Source organism: Belonocnema kinseyi, chromosome 4 (genome assembly GCF_010883055.1).
Source record: "Belonocnema kinseyi isolate 2016_QV_RU_SX_M_011 chromosome 4, B_treatae_v1, whole genome shotgun sequence".
NCBI classification, from domain to species: Eukaryota; Metazoa; Arthropoda; class Insecta; order Hymenoptera; family Cynipidae; genus Belonocnema; species Belonocnema kinseyi.
Genome location: NC_046660.1, coordinates 17,827,328 through 17,852,271, shown reverse-complemented (window position 1 = coordinate 17,852,271; position 24,944 = coordinate 17,827,328). Strand labels below are relative to the sequence as shown.

General features: G+C 25.1%; 2 protein-coding genes across 4 annotated transcripts in view; both read left to right on the top strand.

Annotated features, from left to right (window-relative positions):
• The window catches only part of LOC117171400 (jerky protein homolog-like), a 6,616-nt gene extending 4,580 nt beyond the window's left edge, over positions 1-2,036 (top strand). Inside the window, exon 3 of the mRNA XM_033358678.1 lies at positions 561-2,036. Within this exon, the coding sequence (XP_033214569.1) occupies positions 561-1,884 (1,324 nt within the window). The 3' untranslated portion in view covers positions 1,885-2,036. The remainder of the gene's footprint in view (positions 1-560) is intronic.
• Positions 1-24,938, top strand: part of LOC117171399 (vinculin) — a 90,781-nt gene extending 65,843 nt beyond the window's left edge. For 2 of the 3 annotated variants that reach the window (XM_033358677.1, XM_033358676.1), the window contains 4 exons: positions 12,608-12,732; positions 16,546-16,785; positions 20,346-20,436; positions 23,927-24,938. In XM_033358677.1, the coding sequence (XP_033214568.1) occupies positions 12,608-12,732; positions 16,546-16,785; positions 20,346-20,436; positions 23,927-24,096 (626 nt within the window). In that variant the 3' untranslated portion in view covers positions 24,097-24,938. Of the gene's footprint in view, positions 1-2,096; positions 2,214-8,814; positions 8,887-12,607; positions 12,733-16,545; positions 16,786-20,345; positions 20,437-23,926 lie in introns of all 3 variants that reach the window. The other variant, XM_033358675.1, reaches the window with a different exon arrangement.
• The last annotated feature ends 6 nt before the right edge of the window (positions 24,939-24,944 follow it).

The following is a 24,944-nucleotide window of genomic DNA, read 5'->3' as shown; positions in this document are numbered from 1 at the left end:
ACTGTTTTTGATTAAAAATAATAATATTTTTAGATTAAAATCTTGAAATAGTATCGAACATTACGTTTTTCATCGTAAATTCATATTTTTCGTTTGAAAATTGAATTGTTTGGTCACAAATTCAACTATCCTGTTCAGAATTGAACGATTTTGTTAAAAGTTCAACTCTTTTGTTGAAACCTCTTTTTTGTAGGAGCGTTGACCTATTGAATTAAAAATTCCGCTTTATTAGTTGAAAATGCAAATGCCTCTTAAAAAATGTCTTCTTTTAGTTTGAATTCTCAACTTTTTGTTTGAAAATTCATCTCTTGGTAGCCGCTTGATCTTTTTCGATTAAGAAATCAACTTAGTTTCTTGAAAATGCAATATATTTCGACTTGAAATCTTAATTGTTTCATATTGCATTCAATATATTATTAACAATTATTTTATTTTATTTTTCTTATTGTCCTATTTCCTGGAAAAATTACCCTAATTCCCCTGTTTTGAAAGCATTTTGGGCCGCTAATTCTGTTCAAAAAACCCGACCTTTTTCTACTTTCTTCATATTTCTACCCCAGGTACAACGTTCGTCTATGTTCCGATTCTGCGACAGATGACAAAGCAGCCTTGGGATTTATTCAAGACTTGAAAGAACTAATTCGGCATGAAGATTTCAGATCAGATCAGATTTTCAGCTGCGGCGTAACCGGTCTCAATTATCGACTGCTACCTACCAAAAAACTCGACATGAAGCTCACAAAAGAGTGCATTACTCGCTACTGGGAAAACTCGGATCGTTTGTCATTCATGTGTTGTAGCAATACATCCGGTACACTTAAATTCCCCCTGATGATCATTGGCACCTCAGAAGTGCCAAAAAGATCGAGAGTCGCACCCCAAGATCTTGCAGTTTATTACAAACAGCACCCTAAAGGCTGGATAGATTCGACAATTTTCATTGGATGGTTCCAATCCGTTTTCTGCCCCACCGTGATAAAGCATCTAAAAAAGAACGGACTCCCGAGAAGGGCGCTCTTGATCCTCGACATTGCACCCTTTTATCCTCCAAAGAGGATTCTCGAGAATGATAAAGTCACGATATTCTTTCTACCTAGTAATGTCAAGTCGGTGATTTTGCCGAATCAGCGATTTTTAGAGTCGATAAAAACACGATACAGGTTCCATCTTCTCACCAAGATTTGCCACTCGAATTCTCAAGATTTTATCCAGTGCTTGAAGGAAGTGAAACTGGTCGATGTATTCAATTTGCTTGCGCAAGCTTGGAATGACGTTACCATGGTCAAGGACACCTGGAATCATCTGTTTTCGCCCTCGTTGGCTTTCAACATATCCAAGTTGAAGTGCGACATTGGATACGATAAATTCAAGATTGTTAATGGTAACTCTTTCTGGATGAAGCAGCTCTTCAACATTTGCAGCACGATCGATGATTTGGAGAATGTCTGCAGAACGGATGTTGAACTCTGGTCCGAGAGAGACGATCAGACGATGTGTTCGTTTGATGATCAGAATGTGATTGAGTATGCGCAGAATAACATGATTAATAACAAAGCTGTCGTATTGTTGGACGATCTTGAAGAAATGCCGGACAAAAGTCTCACGGAGAACTTTGAAACTGCTCCGATGATTGTTGTCGAGGCGGAGACAACGGCGAAGGAGGCGGAGAGCGAGCAGAGTGATATTCAGAATATTATCAGTGCCAATCAGTGCCAACAGTATTTAACGGAAGTGATGAATTACTTTAAAAATCACAGTTTCGCGACGCCAGTTGCGGAAAAAGATATTGAGGCGCTGGAAAGACTGCGCGACAAAGCTCCCGAAGCCAAATTGGCGAATTATTGCTTTATTGATTGTGGATCTTCGAGTGTTAATGAGAGGTGACGAAAGACGAAAAAACGTTAGCTCTAGGTTGGGAAAATTCAGTTCTTGAAGATTTTTCTACCTTGTCCTGATGATTCATTTTCCTTTGAATTGACTTGTTTGTATCTGGACTCTAGATTACTTATCAATAAATGTTTAATACGTTTTTTTTTAATTTTTGGGATTTTGATGGAAGAAATGGTTTTCTTTTTTTCAATTCTTTGCACCAATAGTGGGTGAACCTTTGAGGAATCAGCCCTCACCCAGCCATTTACGTGTCAATTCTCCCACGAGCAACATTAAACCACAGCATCGACCAGTCAGCCCTTTGCCAAAATGGGCTCGTGGAGGTACTGGAAAATTTTCAAAATCAAAAGTATCAAGACTGTTTTATTTTAGGGTTCATAGTCGGATCTTTAATGGGGTGAATGTTAGGATCTTAGGACCTACTTTTATTCCATGATCGATTTTTTTTTTCAACTGTTTCTAAACATTGTTGATGATGTATTTTAATTGTAAATTTTTTCCTAATATTGGGTCATGATTATGCACTTAACATTTTGTTTTCACACTGTAATTTGTGAAAAAAATTACTGGCACCGAACATAACTGGCTGTCTATCCTACCTGGGAAACCTGGAATTGTCATCAGGCCTCCAGTCCATGCATGAGAACGTCCGGATCTCGGAATGGCCGGAATGAGGCGTTGGCCAATCAGAAACGTTCCTCGAAAATAGTGTCATTCTCGCGCCGAACTCAGCCGATTTGTTCGAAATTTTTAAGTTCCCGCCAAAAGGCGGAATGACCGGAACACCAATCACAGAGAACCTTCGGCAGGACGAACATGTGGCTTCTTGTCAAAGGTGCTCTGTGATTGGTGTTCCAGTAATTCCGGTTCATTTGGCGCGAACTTAAAAATTTTGAACATTTCGGCTTAGTTCGGCGTGAGAGTGACACTGATTCCGCGGAACGTTTCTGATTGGTCAACGCCTCATTCCGGCCATTCCGAGATCTGGCCGTTCTGGTACATGGACTGGTAGAGTTCTTCTTAAATTCTCGAGAATTTAGGAGAATTTATGATTTTTATCATTATTTTTATTGTTCTGGCTATATCAGCGGTTGAATCTAAATTATTTTCTAGCTCAGACATATACAGGAATTACAGTGTTTCGTATACAAATTTAAAATTTTCAAACGTATTCATTTATTTCAAACAAAAAGAATAGTTTTTTCTACTTTAAAAGATAACTTTTTCACAAAACACTTGAATTTTTAACATAATAGTTGAATATTCCACCTAAAAAGACAAATTTCCAACGAAAAAGTGTCATGGTTTATATTTTAATAAAAAAAGAATGAAATTTATACAACAAAAGAAAAAAATTGAAACCAAAAAGACGAATTTCCAACAAATACAGATTTTTTACTCAAAAAATAAATAAAAGTTTATCTAAATTATTGAACCTTCAAACAAAAAGACAAATTTCCTTTACAAAAATTCAATTTTCGAACAAAAAAAGATGACTGTTAAAAAAAATTAATTTTCCACGAAGCTGATACGTTTTTACGCAAAAAAAAGGAAATTTCATACTAAAAAATCATTTTTTTACAAACAAAAAAACGTGAATTTTTAACTAAAAAATATCAATCTTAAAAAATGGAAAAGTTCCATTTTCTGTTAAAAAATGAATTCTAAACAAACAAAAAAAGAAGTATTTTCCACAAAACGGTTACATTTTCAATCAGACATAAGCCTTGAATCAAAACGAAAAAAATTCACGATGTTGTTTAACTTTCACCCAAGTAGTTGAATTTTCAATTGAAAAAGATTAATTTATAACAAGATAATTAAACTTTAAACCAACGAGATAACTTTTCAACTTAAAATATAAATCTTTAACAAAAAAGTGATTTCTTAGACAAACGATTCAACTAAATGTTTTAAACAAATGAGTTCAATTATCAACCAAAGAAGAATGATTTTTAAGCAAAAAGTTACATTTTCATACAAAAAATGAAAGTTCTTCTATAACAGATGAAGTTTAAAATCAAAAAGATGCATTTTCAAAAATATAGTTGAATTTTCTGTTGAAAAAGATTTTAGGCGAGTTTTAATGATCAAACTATGAATTTTTTAACAAGAAATAATTTTCTGCCAAAGAAATTAAAATTTCAATCCAAAAAGACGATTTTTTTACCAATAAGGATGACTTTTTAACAAAATTCTTGAATTCTCTAGCAAATAGTTGTATTTTTGTCAAAAAATATTAAATTTATCTTAAAGCAGAAGAATTTTTTTTACAAAAAAAGTTGAGTTTTAATCCAAAAAAGATTCCAGTTAACTGAGTAACATCAAAGATTGATTTTTTGTAACAAAAAAATAAGTTTCTACGAAAAAAATGGAATTTTTAAGTCGAAAAGACGAATTTTTAACAAAATAATTGAATTCTCTACCAAATAGTTCCATTTTTATCCAAAAAAGATCAATTTTATGCTAAAACAGATGAATTTGTAATAAAAAACAATTTTTTTTTTATAAGTAGAACTTTCATCCAGAAAATATTTAAGTTCATTTTTCCAATATATTAATAACCAAAATATTAATTTTAAACAAAAATGAAATTTTCTACGAAATAGTAAAATTTTTCAAGAAAATAGTATAATAACTTAATTTTTAACCAAACAGTTGCATTTTTATCAACAAAAAAAAAGATTTAATTTCTGCTAAAGCAGGTAAACTTTAAAATAAAAAAGACAAACTTTCAAAAACAGAGTTGAATTTTCAACCGAAAAGTTAACGAAAAAATGTAATTTTCTATTAATTAAAAACTGGAGGCCTCAGAGAAATTTTTGTGAGAGCGTGTAGAGTTAAACTATTTCGTAGAAAATTCTTTTTTGCTGTTTGTTTTAAATAAATTAGTCAAAAATTCAAGTATCTCGTTGAAAATTCACGCATTTGGTTAAAAATTAGTTCTTTTGTGTTGAATTTAATTATTTGTTCATTAAAAATTTCAATCTTCTTTGGCTCGTTTTTTCTTAGGCTGTTCATTATTTTTTTACTGAAAATATAACAGTTCAATATTTGTTTGGAAAATTATCCTTTTTAGTTGAAAACTTTGACTTTGTTTTGATAGAAATTAATCTTCTGGGCGGAAAATTAATCTTTTTGTTGAAAATTTTACGATTCTAATTAAAGGCAGATAATTTTAGTAGAAATTTTATATGTTTGCTATCAAATTTAACTATTCTAGTTAAGGATTCATAATTTTAGTTGAAAGTTTTAACCCTTTATTTAAAAATGTTACTATTTTTTTAAAAATTAGTTTAATTTTTGTTGCAAACAAGTTGTATTTTTTTACCGGAAAATGCAACTATTGATTGATTATCTTAGTTGAAAATTAGTCTTTTTTGTATAAAAATTAACTATTCCATTTTTGGTTGAAACTTGACCTTTTTTAGTTTAAAATTCAACTATTTGGTTGAAATTTTGTCTTTTTGTATTTGATACTGCAAATATTTCGTTGAAAATTCATGTATTTGTTTGAAAACTCGTCTTTATGGTTCTTGGTTCAAAATTGAATTCTTTTCTCAAAAGTTCATCTTTTTGTTTAAAATGCATAAATTCATTAGTTTGTTGAAAATTCAAGTTTTTGTGGAAAATTCACTTTTTTGCTGAAAAGTACAAGTATTGCCATGAAATATTTGATCATTTTAGTAATTAATTTCTATTTTTCGTTTCAGATCAAACTATTTGGTTAAAAGTTAAATTAAATTTGCTTTAAGAATAAATCTGTTTTTTTTATGTGGAAAAATCATTTTTTTAACTGAAAATTTAACTATTCCATTTTTGGTCGGAAATTGATCTTTTTTAGTTTAAAATTCAGCTATTTGTTTAAAAATTCATATTTTTCAGCTGAAAATTCAACTTTTTGGTTAAAAATTTACCTATCTTTTTGAAAATACAAATTTCGACTTTAAAAGTTAGGAATTTGAAGCGGTTTAAATTAATTTTAAATTATTTTAATATTATTTTTAATAGTTTTAATATTTAATTAATTTTAATATTTCAAGTAGATGAAATTAAAATTTATTTGAATTATTATTCAAATGTATGGACCAGAGACACATTCAAGAAATGATTAATTATGTTTTTAGTATTATGAAGTTAATCTATTATGCTAAAATATTTGGATTTTGAACAATTTTTAACACAAATTTAGATCCTTGGAGTTTTTGGAAAAATAAGGTTTTTAAAAATTTTGAAAGGTTAAAAGAGATTTAAAAATATCTTTCTTAAGATTCCTTACAAAGTTTCAAATGATTTTTTAGTTTTGGAAGGAAAAAATATGAAAGATTTCCAAACGTTTCAAATTGTTTCTAAAATTTCGAAAAAGAAAATAAAAGATTTTAAAACAAAAAATTTCAATTACGTAAGATTATAAAATTATAGAAAAAATTTGAAAAAGTTCACTGATAATTAGAAGTTTCACAAAGACTAAAGAACAATTTAAAACTTGAAAAGATTTAAACAGTTATTAAACAAAATGTGGGTTTTTTAATATTTCAAATAAAAATTTTAGAAGTTTTTAAAGAATTTTGGAAAGTTTTCTTTAGATTGGGAAAATGTAAACAAATTTTTTATTTTGAAAAGTTAATTCTAAGATAAAAATGAAAAAAATATTTCGAACAATTAAAAATTCTTTCTTAAAATTAAATTAAAAAAAAAAAATTTAGAAGATTTCGAAGCGAAAGTGTTCAATTTTGCAAGATTACAAAATTTTTGGTCAAATTTGAGTAAGTAATAATTTAAAATTTGGAAAATATTTCAAACTTTTTTAAACTGAATGTAGACTTTTAAAGAATTCTAAGCAAAATTTAGAAGGTTTTAAAGAATTTTAAAGGTGTCAAGAAAATAAACAAATTGTCGTCAGATTCCTGGGAAAATCTGAAATTATTTTCTATATTGAAAAATTAATTTTAAGAGAATATTTAAAAAGATTTCAAAACATTTCAAATGCTTTCCTAAAATTTCGTAAAAGATCGTAAACTATTTTAAAGCAAAATTGTTCAATTTTGCAAGATGTCAACATTTTAAGAAAAAGTCGATTTATTTAAACAGATATTTAGAGGTTTTGAAAAAATAATATTAAATTTGAAAAAAATTAAAAAAACTGTTAAACAAAAACCAGGCATTTTGGAGATTCCAAATAAAAAGTTAAAAAGCTTTTTAAGCATTTTGAAAGGTTTACAAGAAAATACAAAAATTTTCTTAAGATTTTTGGGATAATTTAATTAAATTTTTTATTCAAAAAAAATAATTTTAAGAGACTATATTGAAAGATTTAAAAATATTTCAACTTGTTTTGCAAGGTTGCAAAAATAAAAAAATTGGGCAGTTCAAGAGATATTTAAAAATTTTGTGAAGATAAAAAATTAATTTAAAACTTGAAAAGATTAAAAATTGTGTATAGAAAAATACAGATTTCTAGGAAAATATCAAATGAGTTTTTATTTTGAAAAATTAATTTTAATAGAATATTTCGAAAGATTTTCAATATGGAGAAAAAACGAAAGATTAAAATTTTTTTAATCTTGCAGAATTTTTTTTAATTTTCAGAATAACTCGAACCTTTTGTAAAAAAATTTAGAAGTTTTAGAAATTTGAGAAAGATTTTTACAAATTAGAAACAAAATCTATATTTTTGAATGTTGCGAAAACTATTTAGAAGCTTTTAAAGAATTTTAAAGGTTTTAAGAAATAAGAAAATTTTTGTAAGATTCCTGGAAAAAAATTGTATTATTTTTTATTTTTGAAAATTAATTTGAAGAGAATATTTTTTAAGTTTTCAAAACATTTCAAATGATTGCCTGCAGTTTAAAAAAGAGTACAAAATTTTTAAACCAAATTTTTTGATTTTGAAAGATTACAAAATTTTAGAAAAAATTGAAGTTGTGTAAAAGACATTTAGGATTTATGAAAATATTAAAAACTAATTTGAAAATATCAAAATTATTATTTTTTTTCAAATTTAAAAAGTTGTTAAATTGGTTTAAACTGTGTTATTGACTTTTGGCTAGAGGCTATGATTACATCAATTAAAAAAATGAAAAAGTTTCTAAAAATGCAAAAAAATCTGGTAGATTTTAGGGCAACTTTTAAATATCTATGAAAAATATAAGAAAAATTAGTTCAAATGATAATTAGGAATTTAAAAAGTTTCAAGAGATTGAAAATATTTGGACATTTGGAAAGATTCCCGCAAACTTATCAAATATTTTTTAATTTATTCTAAACTTCTGGAAGTCGTAAATATCTTTTGATATGATACGAATTTTTCCTAAATATTGGTAACATCGTCTAAAATAAAAATAAATTGTCTAAAAACTGCTAGATTCTTTTTCAACACATCTGAAATCTTTAATAATTTTTGTTTCAAGAATCCTAGGAAAATTATATTTATATAACTTTAAGAACAAAGTGATAATACTTATTTCCTTGTTCTTATATCTCAAAATCTAATTTTAGTTTTTAGCTTATTCGAAGTTTTTATTTTGTTTTCAAGATTATTCTTCCCCTAAAAAAATCGATTTTGAATATTCATGTATGAGAATTTTTTAAAATATCGAAATCACTATTAAAAAAATTCCGTGTCTTACTCTCTCGCGAAAAATTCAAAACAGATTCTTTTCAAAGATTAAAAAAATATATATATTTTTACCCCATTTTGCTATTTATCCTAAAAGAATGATTAATGTATGTAAAGGATTCTACGTGCAAAAGTATTTTAAAATTGGGTATTAAAAATCGATCCACCGCACTATGAACCCTATTATTAAATTTAATTTCCATCTTAGGAAACAAATGCAATTTTTTAATTGCCCCGATTTTGGAAAGACAAATTCGAATCTTTTTTTCTAAACTGGTGCCTTGCTAACTTTTCTTTTTCGTCAGGAGATAATCCTGATCTCTTATACCAAGATCTGGCTTCTGTGGATGAATTAGAAAAGTCAGATCGATCTAGAGGTAATTTCACTACGCTTCAATTTCGTATTTTTATTTATTTTTTTCGTAAGGAATGCCACCAATTTATGTTTTCAGTTTATTTTTTATTCTCTGCATGCACCATCCCACAACGAGACAAAAAATGTTTTCCTGACAAAATTAGCCTAGAGCTTAAAATTTTAATCCGATTTCAGCATAAAAAAATTGAAAGTTAACTTAATTTAAAATATATTTGTGAGCCGATTATATTTAATATCTTTGAAACCATTTTTTACTAAAAAAAAATTTCCGTTAAAAAAAGATAATCTCCTGTTTGAAATTTGACGAATTTCTGTATTTGTTTATCAAATTTATTTAAACAATTAACGATTGTTCTCAGGTACTAAAACGTAGTACACAAATTATTTTTTCATTACTAAATGTTAGCTTTGTTGTTAAATTAAAAAGATTTCAAAAATCGGCTTTTAAAAATCTCTTAGAAATTGAGTTAATTTTACTTTTTTCAAACTCAAATCGAATAAAACTATTAATTTTTGGACTAATTTTTCAGAAAAGTTTTTTTTGCACCACTTTGCATCTTTTCCGGGATGTTTTTCAATACTGGGTGTAATTTGAAGATTTGAAATACAATCTGAGAATTAAAATTTGATTCATTTGCGTGCAATCGTATTTGTATTTTAAAATTCTGCAAAATTGTGGAATTTGTATTTTCTAAGGTATATAGCATGACAAATTCTAAGGAGAAAATATTAGGTAAATGAGAAAATAAAGTTTTATTTATTTATTTTTATTTTACTACCTTCAACAGCAAAAAGAGCTCGTAAGTATTGATGGTGAAAATTAACAATAGACCAATAAGAATAACAATTTTAAACTAAAAATACAAATATTAATATCGTATATAATTTTTGTTATTTAAATCTCATCTTAATTCTTAGTTTTTGTAATAAAGAGCAAATGGCTAATTTGAGAGTTAAATGTGCTGACTTAACAAATATAATTTGTTCTCCAAAGAATTTAACCTTAATTGTTCCATCTCATTCGAAAATAACATTCATTTATTTATCGTTTAAATTCCTCCTACTAACTGAACCTGATTGCAGTTTTGAAAAAATAAAAAACTGTCTAGAAAAATTGTCTAGCATGAAAATTGTTTTGTATCTACATTTAAAGAGGTAGATTGCCTGAAATAACTTTAAGAATAACAGTTTATAGATTTCCTCGAGGTTTTCTAATAAAAAAAAATGAGCAAGAATATATAGAGAGAATTTTTGTATAGTGCATTTTTTTTTATTTTACCTCTGGGAAACAACAAGTAAAAATCTTTTTTCACGAATTCAAACAGACGATTTTTGTAAAATTGGGAATTAACGAAACTGAAATTTTTCTGAAAAATAAAAATAGTGGAAATTAGTAAAGATTCCGAATTTTCAAATTCCGGAAATAGTAAATTATAGAATTTTCTAATGCCCGCAATTATCAAGTTTCTGAAAATAGTTCTCATATTCTCGAAATTTGCAACTTTGTGACATTTTAAATTCCCGAAAATAGTATTATAGTATTTACCCACATAAAATAAAAGATTATTCTGATATAACAAAAAATTATTCATTATTATTTTTTACGAAAATTTCTAAATTTGGCAATTTGGTAATTTAAAAATTCGGGTCTTAAAATGTAGCTAATAAACATTTTCAGTAGTTTTATTCCCTAAATTTACAAACCCAAATTTTCAAGTTCCCGAAATGATCGAATTTCTGAAAATATTTTTCATATTCCCAACGAAAAAAATTTATGAATTTTCAAATCCTTAAAAATAGTAGATTTCCGATTTTACCAATTCCTAACATTTTTAAACTTGGAATTTGCAAATTTTGGAAAATGGTAAATTGCCAAATTTTCTTATTCCCGAAATTAGTCAATTTTACCATTCTTATATTCCCGAAAATAGTGAATTGATGAAGATTTAAAATTACCGAATTAAAAATTAATAGTACACTCGAGAATAAATGCCCGATATAAAATTAAAGATTATTCTAACGAAATAAAAACTGTTTAGTATTTTTGTATGGAAATTTGGGAATTTACTATTATCGGGAATACAATTTTTTACTAGTTCTATTTTCTTTCGGGCATTTTAAAATTACCAAAATAAAATAAAACTACCAACAATATTTATTTCCGAAATTTTAAAACCTGAATTTTCAAGTTCCTGGATTCCCGTAAATTGCCGAATTTTTCAATTCCCACAATTTTAAAACACGAATATGAAAATATAGTTTTCATATTCTCGAATTTAATAAATTTTCGAAATTTTAAATTCCCAAAAATATCAATTTGCCGAATTTTCCAATTCCCGCAGTTTTAAAATCCGAATTTTGAAATTGCTGGAAATATCTTTCATATTCTCGAAATTTGTACATTTTTTAATCTGCCAATTCCTAAAAAAAGTATATTATCGAATCTTCTAATTCAGGAAATGATCAAGTTCCAGAAAACAGTTTTCATATTCACATAATCATTAAATTTCCGAATTTTTCAATTACCGAAAAATGACCGAAGTTTCCCATTCCCGAAATTTTAAAACCCACAAACCAATTTAATATTACCCTGAATTAGAAATGTTTAAAACATAATATTTTTGGCAATTAGAAAATGAAACAATTTACTATATTCGGGATTTTTAGAATTCGTCTATTTTTTGGAATTCAAAAATTGAATAATTTACAATTATCAGGAATTTGAAATTCCGGGAATAAACATTTTCAGCAGTTGTATTTTGTTTCGGAAATTTGCAAATTTCCGAAAAAAAAAAACAAAAATGATCGAAAATAATTATTCTCGAAACATTAAAATCTCAATTTTCCAGTTACAAAAATGATTAAATTCCTGAAAATAGTAAATTACAAAATATTCTAATTCCCGAAATTATCGAATTTCTGAAAACAGTTTTCATATTTCCGAAATTAGCAAATTTTTAAATTGACGAATTTTCAAATTCTGAAAAATAGCAAATTGCCGAGTTTTCTAATTCAGAAAATTATTAAATTCCTGAAAACAGTTTTCATATTCCCAAAATTAGTAAATTTCCGAATTCGTGAAAAAGAGGATACACTTGAGAATGTAAAATCAAAGTATTTAAAAAAATAAAAAACTATTTTTTGTCTTGAATATTTTATTTGGGAATTCGGAAATTTGGCAGTTGACTATTTTCGGGAATTTAAAAATTTTTCAATTTAATATTGTCGATAATTTGAAAATTTGGGTTTTAAAATTTCGTAAATGAAGATATTCAGTATTTTTCTTTTCTTTCGGGAAATGTACGTTTCGGTAATTATTTTCTCGGTATTTTCCATATTCGGAATTTTGAAAATTCTGCAAAATGATGTAATCCCGTAATTTTTTTAAATCGTCTGGATAAATTCGTTAAAAAAGCTTTTTCCAATTTCAATACCGAAGAAGAAAGAAATTAAAATAGAAAAAGTTCCTTAGAATAGAACCTCTCCAAAATTTTGAAATAAATAATTTTCGATTCTGGTGTCAATTCTTCTCCAAAGAAAAAATAAAGTAAGCTCATAAATATTTTTGGGATCGAGTTGAAGAAAATGGTGTGCTTTGCTTTTCCACATTCAGCATGATGCTGTTATGATCACAACTTTGCAATTATTGTTTTTCATCATGGTGTAATTTATACGAAAATTTGTAAATAATTGTTCTGATTTTATTATTGTATGTTTAATAGAAATGGCTCCTCCACGTCCACCTTTGCCCAGTGGAGACATCCCACCTCCAAGACCACCACCACCTGAGACTGATGACGAAGATGAGATGTTTATGCATGCCCCTCAACCTAATCAACCAATTATGGTACTTACAAATCTCAATTTTCTTCCCGGATTTTAATTTTTTTCGTAAAACCTCTCCAATTACAAATTAAAAACTATTTATTTAAATTAACTTAAATAGTTAGAAATTAGGTTTAAATTTAATTTAAACATTCTTAAGTAGGTAGATATTAAAAATATTTTAGAATATTCTGAGTTTTTGATTTCAGTTCGAATTTCATTTAGAAAAGTTTCCGTTTGTTCCAGAAATTAGTGAAACAGAGTTTAACACCCTTTTTTTTTAGCAATGAAACTATTTCGTAAAAAATGAATTTGAAGACACGATTTTTTCCATTCCGACAAAATTTTTGTATCATCAATTAAAACAGATTAATTGTGAATCAAACAATTGAATTTTAAACGAAAAAAGGATCTTTTTACAAAAACGTTGCATCTCCATCCAAATTTTTAAATTTTCAACCAAATAGACGATTTTTCAACATAAAAGATTAATTTTCTACGAAATACTGAACTTTTAAACCAGAAAGTTGCATTGTCAACCGCAAAAAGTAATTTTCTACCAACATTTTAAACCAGATATTTGAATTTTCCACGAAAATATTAATTTTCTACAAAAAAAACTTTTTTTAAACGAAATAATTTAATTTTTTCCACCAAGAATTTTAATTTTCTACAACAAATAAAAAAACAATTTTCAATACGAAAGAGTAATTTTCTACCAGAAAGGTTGAATTTTCAATAAAATACTGAATTTTATAACCAAATAATTGAATTTTCAATCAAGGAGAGTAATTTTCTACCAGAAAAGAAACCGATTTTTAACACAAAAGATTAATTTCCTACCGGAAAAGACAAATTATCAACAAAACTTTGAAATTTTTAACCTATATTAAATACCTACCTAATAATTAAATTTTTGCCATCAAGAAGTTTAATTTTGTAAAAAAAAAAACAACAAATAATGAATTTTCAATCAAGAAGGGTAGTTCTTTACTAAAAATTTTAAGTAAATATTTGAAGTTACAGCCAAGAAGATTAACTTTCTATAAAAAAATTAAAAGAAATTGCAAAATAGAAAATTAATTTTCTACCAGAAAAAACGGATTCTCAACAAAATACTGAATTTTTAAACCAAATAGTTGAATTTTCAATCAAAAAGTGTAATGTTCTATTGGAAAGGACGAATTATCATCAAAATACTAAAATTTTTAACCAAATATTTGCATTTTCAACCATGAAAAGGAATTTTATACCAAATAATTATATTTTTTCACCAAGAAGTTTAATTTTCTACCAAAAAATTCGATTTTTCAACAAAATACTGACATTTTTAACCAAATATTTGATTTTTCAACGAAGAAGTTTAATTTTCCACCGAAAAAGAAACCTATTTTTAACACAAAAGATTAATTTCCTACCAGAGAAGACGAATTCTCAACAAAATTCTGAAATTTGTACCCAAATAGTTAAATGTTCAACTAAGAACATTAATTTTCTAACTAAAAAGATGATTTCTCAACAAAATACTGAAATGTTTAACCAAAAATTTACATTTTCAACCGCGAAGAGTAATTCTCTAACAAATAATTAAATTTTTTCTACCAAGAATTTTATTTTTCTACAAAAAAGACAAACGATTTTTCAACATGAAAGAGTAATTTTCTACAGGAAAAAACAAATTATTAATAAAACTCTGAAATTTTTAACCTATATTAAATACTTAACTAATAATTAAATTTTCGCCACCAAGAAGTTTAATTTTCTAAAGGAAAAAACAAATAATTGAATTTTCAACTAAGAAAATTAATTTTTGATAAAAAAGACGAATTTTCAGCAAATGACGTAATTTTTGAACTAAATAGTTTAAACAATGGATGCCATGTTAGTCCAAATTTTATTTAAATAATTTTTCCTTTATATTATTTACGTCTCTAAAAGTTAAGGAGAATTAATTTTCAATAAATAAACGAATCGTCTATAAGCTAATTTAATTTTGTACCAGATAGTTGAGTTTTCTACCAAATTTTTTAATTTTCTTTTCAAAAAAACTAATCTTTTACAAAATAGCTTAATTTATAACAATATAGTTACTAAACAGAAAAATTATTTGTAACAAAAAAAAAGTTTTCAACCAAAATTACAAAATCATTAACCCAATAAATAATCTTTAACTTTCAACCAAATAGTTGAATTTTTCAGCAAAGAAGGCTAATTTTCTACCAAAAAGACGAATTGTATACAAATTACGTAAAATTTTACTAAATAGTTTAAACAGTATATGTGATGTTAGTTCAAATTTTATTTGATTGTTTAATGTATATTATTTTTCGTTCAACAATTTTTTATCTAAATTATTGAATTTTTAAAATGAAATATCAGTTTTTAACGAAAAACTTCAGTTAAAAATAAGAAATAGTTGAATTTAACCGAAAATAACGCAATTTCAACCAAATAATTTAATCCTCAAATAACAGTGATTGTGTTTTCGAACCAAAAGTACATTTTTTTTCTACAAAACAATTGAATTTTCAACACAACAGACGAATTTGTAATCAAAGAGTATAACTTTTTTTTTTAATTGTTGAGTTTCGAATAAAATATATTTAGTTCTAAACCAAATAATATATTTTTCAAGCAAAAAAGGGAAATAGAAATTTTGGTAATTTATAGATTAAATAATAAAATTTTAAATAAACTTTCGAGTTTATTTTGAATATTTTCGGAATGTATACTTTTATATTCAAACTACACATAAGTTTAATAACTTTTTAAATTATGAAATCATTCAGTTTACAATGCGTTATTACAAATTTTTTTTTTTTTAGTTTTGAAGACTTAAACAACTTAAAATTAAAATCGTTTGAAATTTTAGATAAAAAACGTTTTTAAGTTGATCAACTGTATATATATTTTTAACTAATGATTTTTCAAATTTAACTGTAGGTCGAGTATCAAAAATTGAACAATAATTGTTTTTACAAGTTTTTATGAAAGGCGTTCCTTTTTTTGACAGAAAATTTTATTTAATAATTGCTTTTAAGAGACAATTCTGAATCTGTCAAAAATTTAACAGTTTATAGATTTTTGCCTTTATAAATTGAACTTTTTTTATTTGGAATTAATTAAAGAAACATGTTTCTGAATTAAAAGAGAAAATGTTGCAAATGAATATAATTCTGACGTTTAATAGAGAATTTTATAAATTAATTTAATTGTAACTCGTATGGAGAATTTTATACAAGAATTATAACTTTGAGCTTAGACTGGAAATAATTAAATGAAACACAAAAAAAAAATGCTGGTAAAGAATTATAATTTTGCCTTTAGAACAGAAAATGTCGTAAGGAATTTTAATTTTGTCTTGGAACTGGTAATTTTTGAGATGGAACGGGAAATTTGGGAAAATAATTTTTATTCTGTTTTATAAAAAAGGAATAAAAAAAGTTCCTTGTTCCAAATGAGAATTTATCATACCTTTAAAGTTCCTTCTTGGAAATCATAATTTGTTTGAATTTAAAATATCTTTTTTTTTTTTGTAAATAAAAATGTCCTAGAATTTGAAGCTTCTCGCGTCCCAACTTTAGAAAAAGGCAATTAGTATATTTCTGAATTATAATAGAAAATGTTGTAAGTAAATATAATTTGGACTTTTAACGCGGAATTTTGGATATTAATTTAATTGTGAATTTTTGTAGGGAATTTTCTAAAAGTATTATAATTTTGTCTTGGAACAGATCATTTTTGAAATGAAGCGGTACATTTTGGAAAATAATTTTAATTTTGATTTTGATTTATAAAAAGGTAATTAAAAGGATTTTTTGTGTGTTTTTTTTAGATGGCGGCTCATGGATTGCACCAGGAAGTGCGCCAATGGTCAAGTAAAGATAATGAAATCATTGCTGCAGCTAAAAAAATGGCAATTTTGATGGGAAGATTGTCTGGTCTCGTTAGAGGAGAAGGTGGAAATAAACGAGATTTGATCGCTTGTGCAAAAGCAATTGCAGAAGCTTCTCAGGAAGTCACTCGTCTTGCAAAAGAACTCGCCCGTGAATGTACCGATAAGCGCATAAGAACGGTAAGAATCACCTTTCATTTAACATTATTTTACAGTTTATTCGTACATCAGGATGGTCTAAAAAAGAAGTTTATTTTTCCTTCTAAAATAGCTCCCCTACAGTGATTTTTTTTTACCGGGAATTTTACAAATTTGTAGAAGACAAATTTGTCCACGTTAGATTTCAACAGTTTAAAAATAATTAGTGGAATTGTTATTTTTTTCAATTATGCTATTATTTAACTTACAATGCGTAATTCAAAATTTTTTTTACTTTACAAATTTTCGATTTAAAATTTTTATTTCTAAGCTTACATTTTTTTAATTTTAAGAGTTTTTAAATCCTTTCTTAAAGACTTGAGTAAATAAAAAATAAAAGCCTTTGATTTTGAAAATTTTTGATAAAAAAACATTTTTATTTAATAAATAAATCATTTTTTTTATCTGTACTTTAAGTAATAAAAAGTGAACAAAAACGATTTGACAAAACTATTTAAAATCAGTTCAAAATTTAAGAATTTTACAATTTTAACGTTAAAACTTAAACGGTTGAAATTTCAACAAAAAAATTTCAAAAATTTTTCAACAAAATAGTTACATTTTCAACCAACGATCTAAATTTTGAACAAAAGAAGTCAAAATGAAACCAGAAGATGATTTTTTAACAAAAAATATTTATTTTCTACAATAAAAATTAATTTGCACAAAAAAATTAAACGTATTTTCAACAAAATAGTCAAATTTCAACTGATACATGAATTTTCAGCTAGAAGAGGTCAATTTTAAATTAGAAATATCAATTTTCGCCCAGAAATGGAAGTCAGTTTTAGTTTTAAAAAAAATTTTAACTAGAAAAAACAAATTTTCAACAAAAAAGTTTCATTTTCAACCAAAGATGCGAATTTTCAACAAAATATTTCAAAATTGAATCCAGGCTATGGTTTTTAAACAATAAGATTAATTGTCTAAAATAAAAATTAATGTTCAACATAAAAAAAAATTATTTTCCACAAAGTAGTTCAATATTCAACTAATACATGAATTTTGAATAAAATAGTTGCATTTTTAGCTAGATAAGATCTTAAGGATTTCAAACCACAAAAAAATGAATTTTCGACAAAATAGTTTCATTTTCAACCAAGGATGCGAATTTTCATCCAAAGAGTTTAAAATTTAACCCAGACCATCATTTCTGAACCGAAAAGATTAATTTTCTACAATAAAAATGAATATTTAACACAAAAAAAAAAAAAAATTTTAAATAAAATAGTTACATTTTCAACCAACGATTCAAATTTCCAACAAAAGAATTCAAAATTGAATCCAGACGATGAATTTTAAACAATAAGATTAATTTTCTACAATAAAAGTTAATTTTCAACCAAAAATAAACCTTATTTTTAACAAAATAGTTAAATTTTTAACTAATACATGAATTTTTAATAAAATAGTTGAATTTGCAGCTAGAAAAAATCAATTTAGAATTAAAAATATCTGTTTTCAACCAGAAATGGAAGTTATATTTTGAGTTAAAAAAAGTTAATTTCAAACTAGAAAAAAATGAATTTTCAACCAAATAGTTACATTTTTAACCAACGATTTAAATTTTTAACAAAAGAATTCAAAATTGAACCCAGACGATGATTTTTTAACAAATGAGATTAATTTTCTAAAATAAAAATTAATTTTCAACAAAAAATAAAACTAATTTTCAACAAAAAAAAAATCATTTTCAACAAAATAATTACATTTTCAACCAACGATCTAAATTTTCAACAAAAGAAGTCAAAATTTAACCCAGACGATGATTTTTCAATAAAAAAGATTAATTTTCTACAATAAAAATTCTTTTTCAACCAAAAATAAAACGTATTTTTAACAGAATAATTAAATTTTCATCTAATACATGAATTTTCAGCTAGAAACGATCAATTTTGAATTAAAAATATAAATTTTCAACCAGAAATGGAAGTTACATTTTGAGTTTAAAAAAATTAATTTTAAGCCAGAAAAAAACGAATTTTCAACAAAAAAGGTTCAAAATTTAACCCAGGCGATCATATTTTAAACAATAAGATTAATTTTCTACAGTAAAAATTAATTTTCAAACAAAATAAAACTTTTTTTCAACAAAATAGTTAAATTTTTAACTAATACATGAATTTTTAATAAAATAGTTGAATTTGCAGCTAGAAAAAATCAATTTAGAATTAAAAATATCTGTTTTCAACCAGAAATGGAAGTTACATTTTGAGTTAACAAAAGTTAATTTCAAACTAGAAAAAAATGAATTTTCAACCAAATAGTTACATTTTTAACCAACGATTTAAATTTTTAACAAAAGAATTCACAATTGAACCCAGACGATGATTTTTTAACAAATTAGATTAATTTTCTAAAATAAAAATTAATTTTCAACAAAAAAAAAATAATTTTCAACAAAATAGTTACATTTTCAACCAACGATCTAAATTTTCAACAAAAAAGTTCAAAATTTAACCCAGGCGACCATTTTTTAAACAATAAGATTAATTTTCTACAGTAAAAATTAATTTTCAAACAAAATAAAACTTGTTTTCAACAAAATAGTTAAATTTCTTACTAATATATGAATTTTCAATAAAATAATTGAATGTTTAGCTAGCAAAGATCTTAAAAATAAAAAAAAAACAAGAAAAAAAATGAATTTTCAACAAAATAGTTTCGTTTGCAACCAAGGATGCGAATTTTCAACCAAAAAGTTTAAAATTTAACCCAGCCGATCATTTTTTAACCAAGAAGATTAATTTTCTACAATAAAAATTAATTTTTAACTAAAATTAAAACTTATTATCTACAAAATAGTTAAATTTTCTTCTAATACATGCATTTTTAATAAAATATTTGAATTTTCAACTAGAAAATATCAAAAATATCAAATTTTCAATTATTCTATTATTTAGCATAAAATGCGTGATTCAAAATTTTTTTACTTTAAAAATTTTCCATTAAAAATTTTTATTTCTAAGCTTAGATTCTTAATTTGAAGAATTTTAAATGCTTTCTTAAAGACTCGAACAAATAAAAAATAAAAGCCTTTGATTTTGAAAATTTTAGATAAAAAACATTTTTATTTAATAAATAAATCAATTTTTAAAAATTTATCTGTGATAAAAAGTGAACAAAAACGATTTGACAAGACGATTTTAAACCAGTTTAAAATTTAAGAATTTTCAGATTTTAACGTTAGAACTTAAACGGTTTCAATTTGAAATTTTTTCCAGGTTTTGAACAGACACCCTGAATTTACTCAAAATAATAAAAAAAAATGTATTTCAAAGGTAAAAAGTCTTTTAACAATATCAATTCAAATAAAACAATCAATTTTTTACAAAAATGTTCTTTTGAGGGACCGCTAAATATTTTTGTTAAATTCCGCCTCAATTTAGGGGATATTTTGACACCAAAATAAACAGTTTTTAGGGTAGGAATTTTTTTTAATTAAGCTTTTTTTGAACCACCCTAGTATACATTATAGTTAAAAATTAGAAAAAGAACAAACAGCAGACGATTTTAAAATACAATTTTTTTTTAAATTACAGAATCTGCTTCAAGTTTGCGAACGAATCCCAACAATAGGAACTCAGTTGAAGATTTTATCGACTGTCAAGGCTACAATGCTTGGTGCACAAGGTAAATTTTCTTTCACTAATTTAAAAATTTTACTAATTTCATAATTATTCATTTCAATTTGGATAAAACATTATCAAATATTCTTATTTCACAATATTCATTACACAGCTTTGTAAATTATCTTCATAAATCATTTATTAGTGTAAATATTAATGATTCATTTATTAATAAATAAATCTCAGAATTCTGAATATTTAGAAATTGGACAAAAAAACACTGAATCTCTATCTGAAAATAATTTATCGAAGAGAAGATGTATATAATCAAGTTACTTAAATTTGTTTGTTAGAAACGCTCCCCACCTGGGAAGAATTGATGCTATATGGTAAAAAGCTGTATTTAATCATGCTTGTTACAATTTTCAATTCGTTATTTAATTTATCTTGTCTCGTATCTTTTCATTTTAGATGTGACGTTTTTTCTCTTTGAAAATTCTATGTATTGTAAAAACTATTTCTAGTGACTCTGTAGCAAATATTTTCATTTAAACTAACCGTACTTAATAGCAATCTTCATTTCTTCCATTCAGGAATTTAATTATTAAGAAGAGAATGATCTAAATTAATTCATGCACCGTCGTTATTTATAATTTAATTATTAATTTGGATTTTAGTCTCTTTGTAAATTAAATTTTATAAATTAGTTATATATTCTTCTAGGCCTTTTACATAAAAAATTAATGTATTTTTTGTAGAAAAAAAATGGGGATGGTATAATTTTACCGGAAAAGCAAAATCCCGAATGTTGTAAAATACTGTAACTAAAACTACCGAAAATGTTTATTAACGAAATTGAAGTATTTCGAAATTAAAAGTTAGCGAAGCAAGAATAATTAATCAATTTAAATATCCCAAGATTTAAAATTAAAAAAAAAAATATTTTAAATATTTTTTCTGTGAAAATAATATTTTAGGATTATTTGTGATTTTTGGAATTTTTCGGAAATTTGAAATTTCGAGAAGTTGCTAACTTCCCTAATTTTACATTTTTTTAGTTTTTTTGTCTTTTACTTTCGGAATATTTGAATTTTGTTAATATACCATTTCTGTAGTTTTATTTTTTTTTGTTTTTGGTAATTTGAAATTTGTTATTTTCGTTATTGTTGAACATTGAGAATTTTTCTTTTTCGGCAAAATAATTGAATTTTTAACAGGTACAAAAAATGAAAATATGCATGCATTAATTGCATTTGAACGTTTTTCTCTGCACAGATTGCATGAAAATAAGATATCAATCATTTTCCAGAATTTTCAAGAAATTTTGGAATTTCTATTATCGACACGAACACAATTTTACATTTGCTAAATACATTTTCACACATTCTTACAGTATGATGTTGAAAAATTTAAAGAAGCTATTTTTCAAATCAATTTTGAACTAAAATTATGAATCTTTTACCAAAAAAAAAATAATTTTTAACAAAATAGTTGGAATTAAAACTAAATATAATTAAATTTTAAAACAAAGAATATGACTTCTAAAAACACGGAAAGAGTGGAATTATTTTGAAAATACGATTTTTGAACAAAATAGTTTAATCCTCAACGCAAACAGAATAAATTGCAACTAAAAAGTTGCAGTTTTAATAAAAAAAAAAGATTGATTTTCTACCAAAAAAGATGAATATTCACATCGGAAAGACGCATTTTCAAACAAATCGTTTAATTTTTTACCAGAAAAGATTTTCTTTGAAAATTAATTTTTTTAAATAAAAAATCATTTGACATTTTTCCAAGAATTAATAAAAAAAATTACTCTCTTGAAACCCTTTTCAATATTCTTAAAAACTCGAAAATCTACATTTTATTTAAAAATTTTTGAAATCTTCTCAAGATTTAAATTATTTTCGATCTTTTTAAAACCTCTAAAACTTCGAAATATCTTGTGAAATAATTTAAAGTTTTCCTACAATTAAAAAAAAATTTTAATAAACGAAATTGTTTTAACATCTTTCAGATTCTTTTGCTACTTTTTTTTTTAATTTTTCAAATTTAAGATTAATCTTTTAATATCTAAAAATTGTAAATCATTAAAAAAAAAATTGTAACTCTTATTGTTAATAACGACAATTTTTTGGTTGCCATTACCGACAATTTTTTCTACTAAGACTTGAAACAAATTAAATAGAGATGTTTGAAAAAATTTCAAATGTCATCAAAATTTCAACAAAAAAGTTAATCTTTTACGAAATAGTTAAACTTTCAAATGAAAAATATGAATTTAAAAAAAATCAAATATAATGATGAATCTTCAAACAAAACAAAACAAAAAATACTTTTTAGCAAAGTAGTTCAACTTTTAACAAATTACTTGAATTTTCAACTGGAAAATATTATTTAATTGGAACCAAAAAGTTCAAATTTTAAGGTAAACAGATAAAATTTCTGTCAAAAGAGATGAATTTTCATTAAAAAAATTTAAAACAAAATAAAAATTTCGAATGACTATTTATATTTTATTTTTCTTTGTTTAATATTATTATTTTATTTATTTTTATTCTACAAAATTTTATAACATTTTTAGAAAAAATTTAGTTCATAAGATATTTATTTTATAAAGTTTCGGAAATATCTCAAAGTTTTAGAATATTTTTATTCTATTAAAAACTTACAAAATATTCTCTTAAAATTCATTTTTCAATTTTGAAGCCTTTCAAAATCTTTAACAAACTTTACAATTTTATTTCAAAATCTTCAAAAAGCTACGTTTCGGTTTAATTTCTTTGAAATCCTTTTAAATTGTTTAAAAACGGCTAAATATTTCATTTAAATAATTTGAATTTTTCCTAACATTTTGAAAAGGTCCTGCAAATTAAAAAAAAATTGCATTAAAATCTTACGGAATTTTGTTTAAACAATTTTGGAATGTTTTTAACTATTCTCTTAAAATAAATTTTGTCAAATAAAAAATCTACAGTTTTTAAAAATTTTTTGAAATCTTTTTAAGTTTAAAATTATTTCTAAAGTTTTGAATCTTGCAAAAATAAACAATTTTGCTTGACAATTTTTTCTGGAATCGTAAAAAAATATCAAACTCTTTAAAAAGCTTCAAAATTTTATTTTTAAATCTTCAAGAATCTATGTTTCATTTGAAGTATTTAAAAATCTTTTCAAGTTTTATATTATTTTTTTAGGATCTTTAGAAAACTTCTAAAGCTTAGAAATATATTTTCAAATAATTCGAAGTTTTCCAAACTGTTTTTTTTTTAATTCTGCAAAAATTAAAAAAAATAGCCTCAAAATCAAAGCTAAAATAATAACTAAGGTATTCTAATTTTGTGTACACAATTTAATGTTTTCATTTAGTTTTTTTATTCTAAATGATTAATTAGTTAACTATTAAATTAATTTACTTAAAAATTTTGAAATTTTTTCACAGCAACTTTTCCACGCACCTACAGTTTAAAAAATAAATGTTCTTATTTTCAAAGCACACTAACCCACCAAAAATGTTTTTATCATCCACTGATTTTTTTAACTTTAAAATATAGGTACTGAGGAAGATCAAGAAGCAACCGACATGCTCGTCGGTAACGCCCAAAATTTAATGCAGAGTGTGAAGGAAACAGTTCGTGCTGCCGAATGTGCCAGCATCAAAATCCGAACAGCTTCTGGAATGAAGCTGCGTTGGGTCAGACGTCAACCCTGGTACCAATACTAAAAACTTCGAGGATAAAATTCATCAGATTTATCCTCCTCCTCCTATTTTATTTTTCTTCTCCTATTTTCTCCTCCTCTTCCTCCTATTTTATTCTTCTTCTGCTCCTCCTATTTTATCCTCCTCCTCCTCCTCCTCTTCCTCCTCTTCCTCCTCCTTCTCCTCTTTGGATATAGAAATATCCTAAAAACGCGAAAGTAAATTATTTCTGCCTCGGATTAACGAAGGAGAAGGAAAAAATTATTATCGTAACAAATTCTAATAATTTTTCAATAACCAGGGAGATAATTATTAATTACGAGAGCAGTAAAACATCCTCATAAAGACTAAATCGTCTCGCAGCTGGACGGAAACTGATTATGAAAGAGTACTTGTAGTTAAAAAAGAATATTTTAAAATATATTAAATTATTAAATGCAGCCTTAAATTCAGCAAAGATTTGTCTAAATTTAAGGAAAATGTCTGAATTTCAAATTTTAATCATACGTTTTATTAAATTCGGATCAACTTTACTTGAATCCAGATAAATTTTTAATAAATTTAAGTTAATTACTGAATTTAAGTACATTTCTGAATTTAAGGTGAATCATTTTAAAGCATTCTTTTTATTGTGTACGCTGTAAGGAAAGATTTTATTGCAATTTTACAAACCGGAAGTATTTTTATAGGAGGAAGAGGAGGACTCTTCCTCCTATTTCATCCTCCTCCTATTTTATTCTTCTTTTGCTCCTCCTCTTCCTCCTATTTTATCCTCCTCTTCCTCCTCCTTCTCCTCTTTGGATATAGAAATATCCTAAAAACGCGAAAGTAAATTATTTCTGCCTCGGATTAACGAAGGAGAAGGAAAAAAT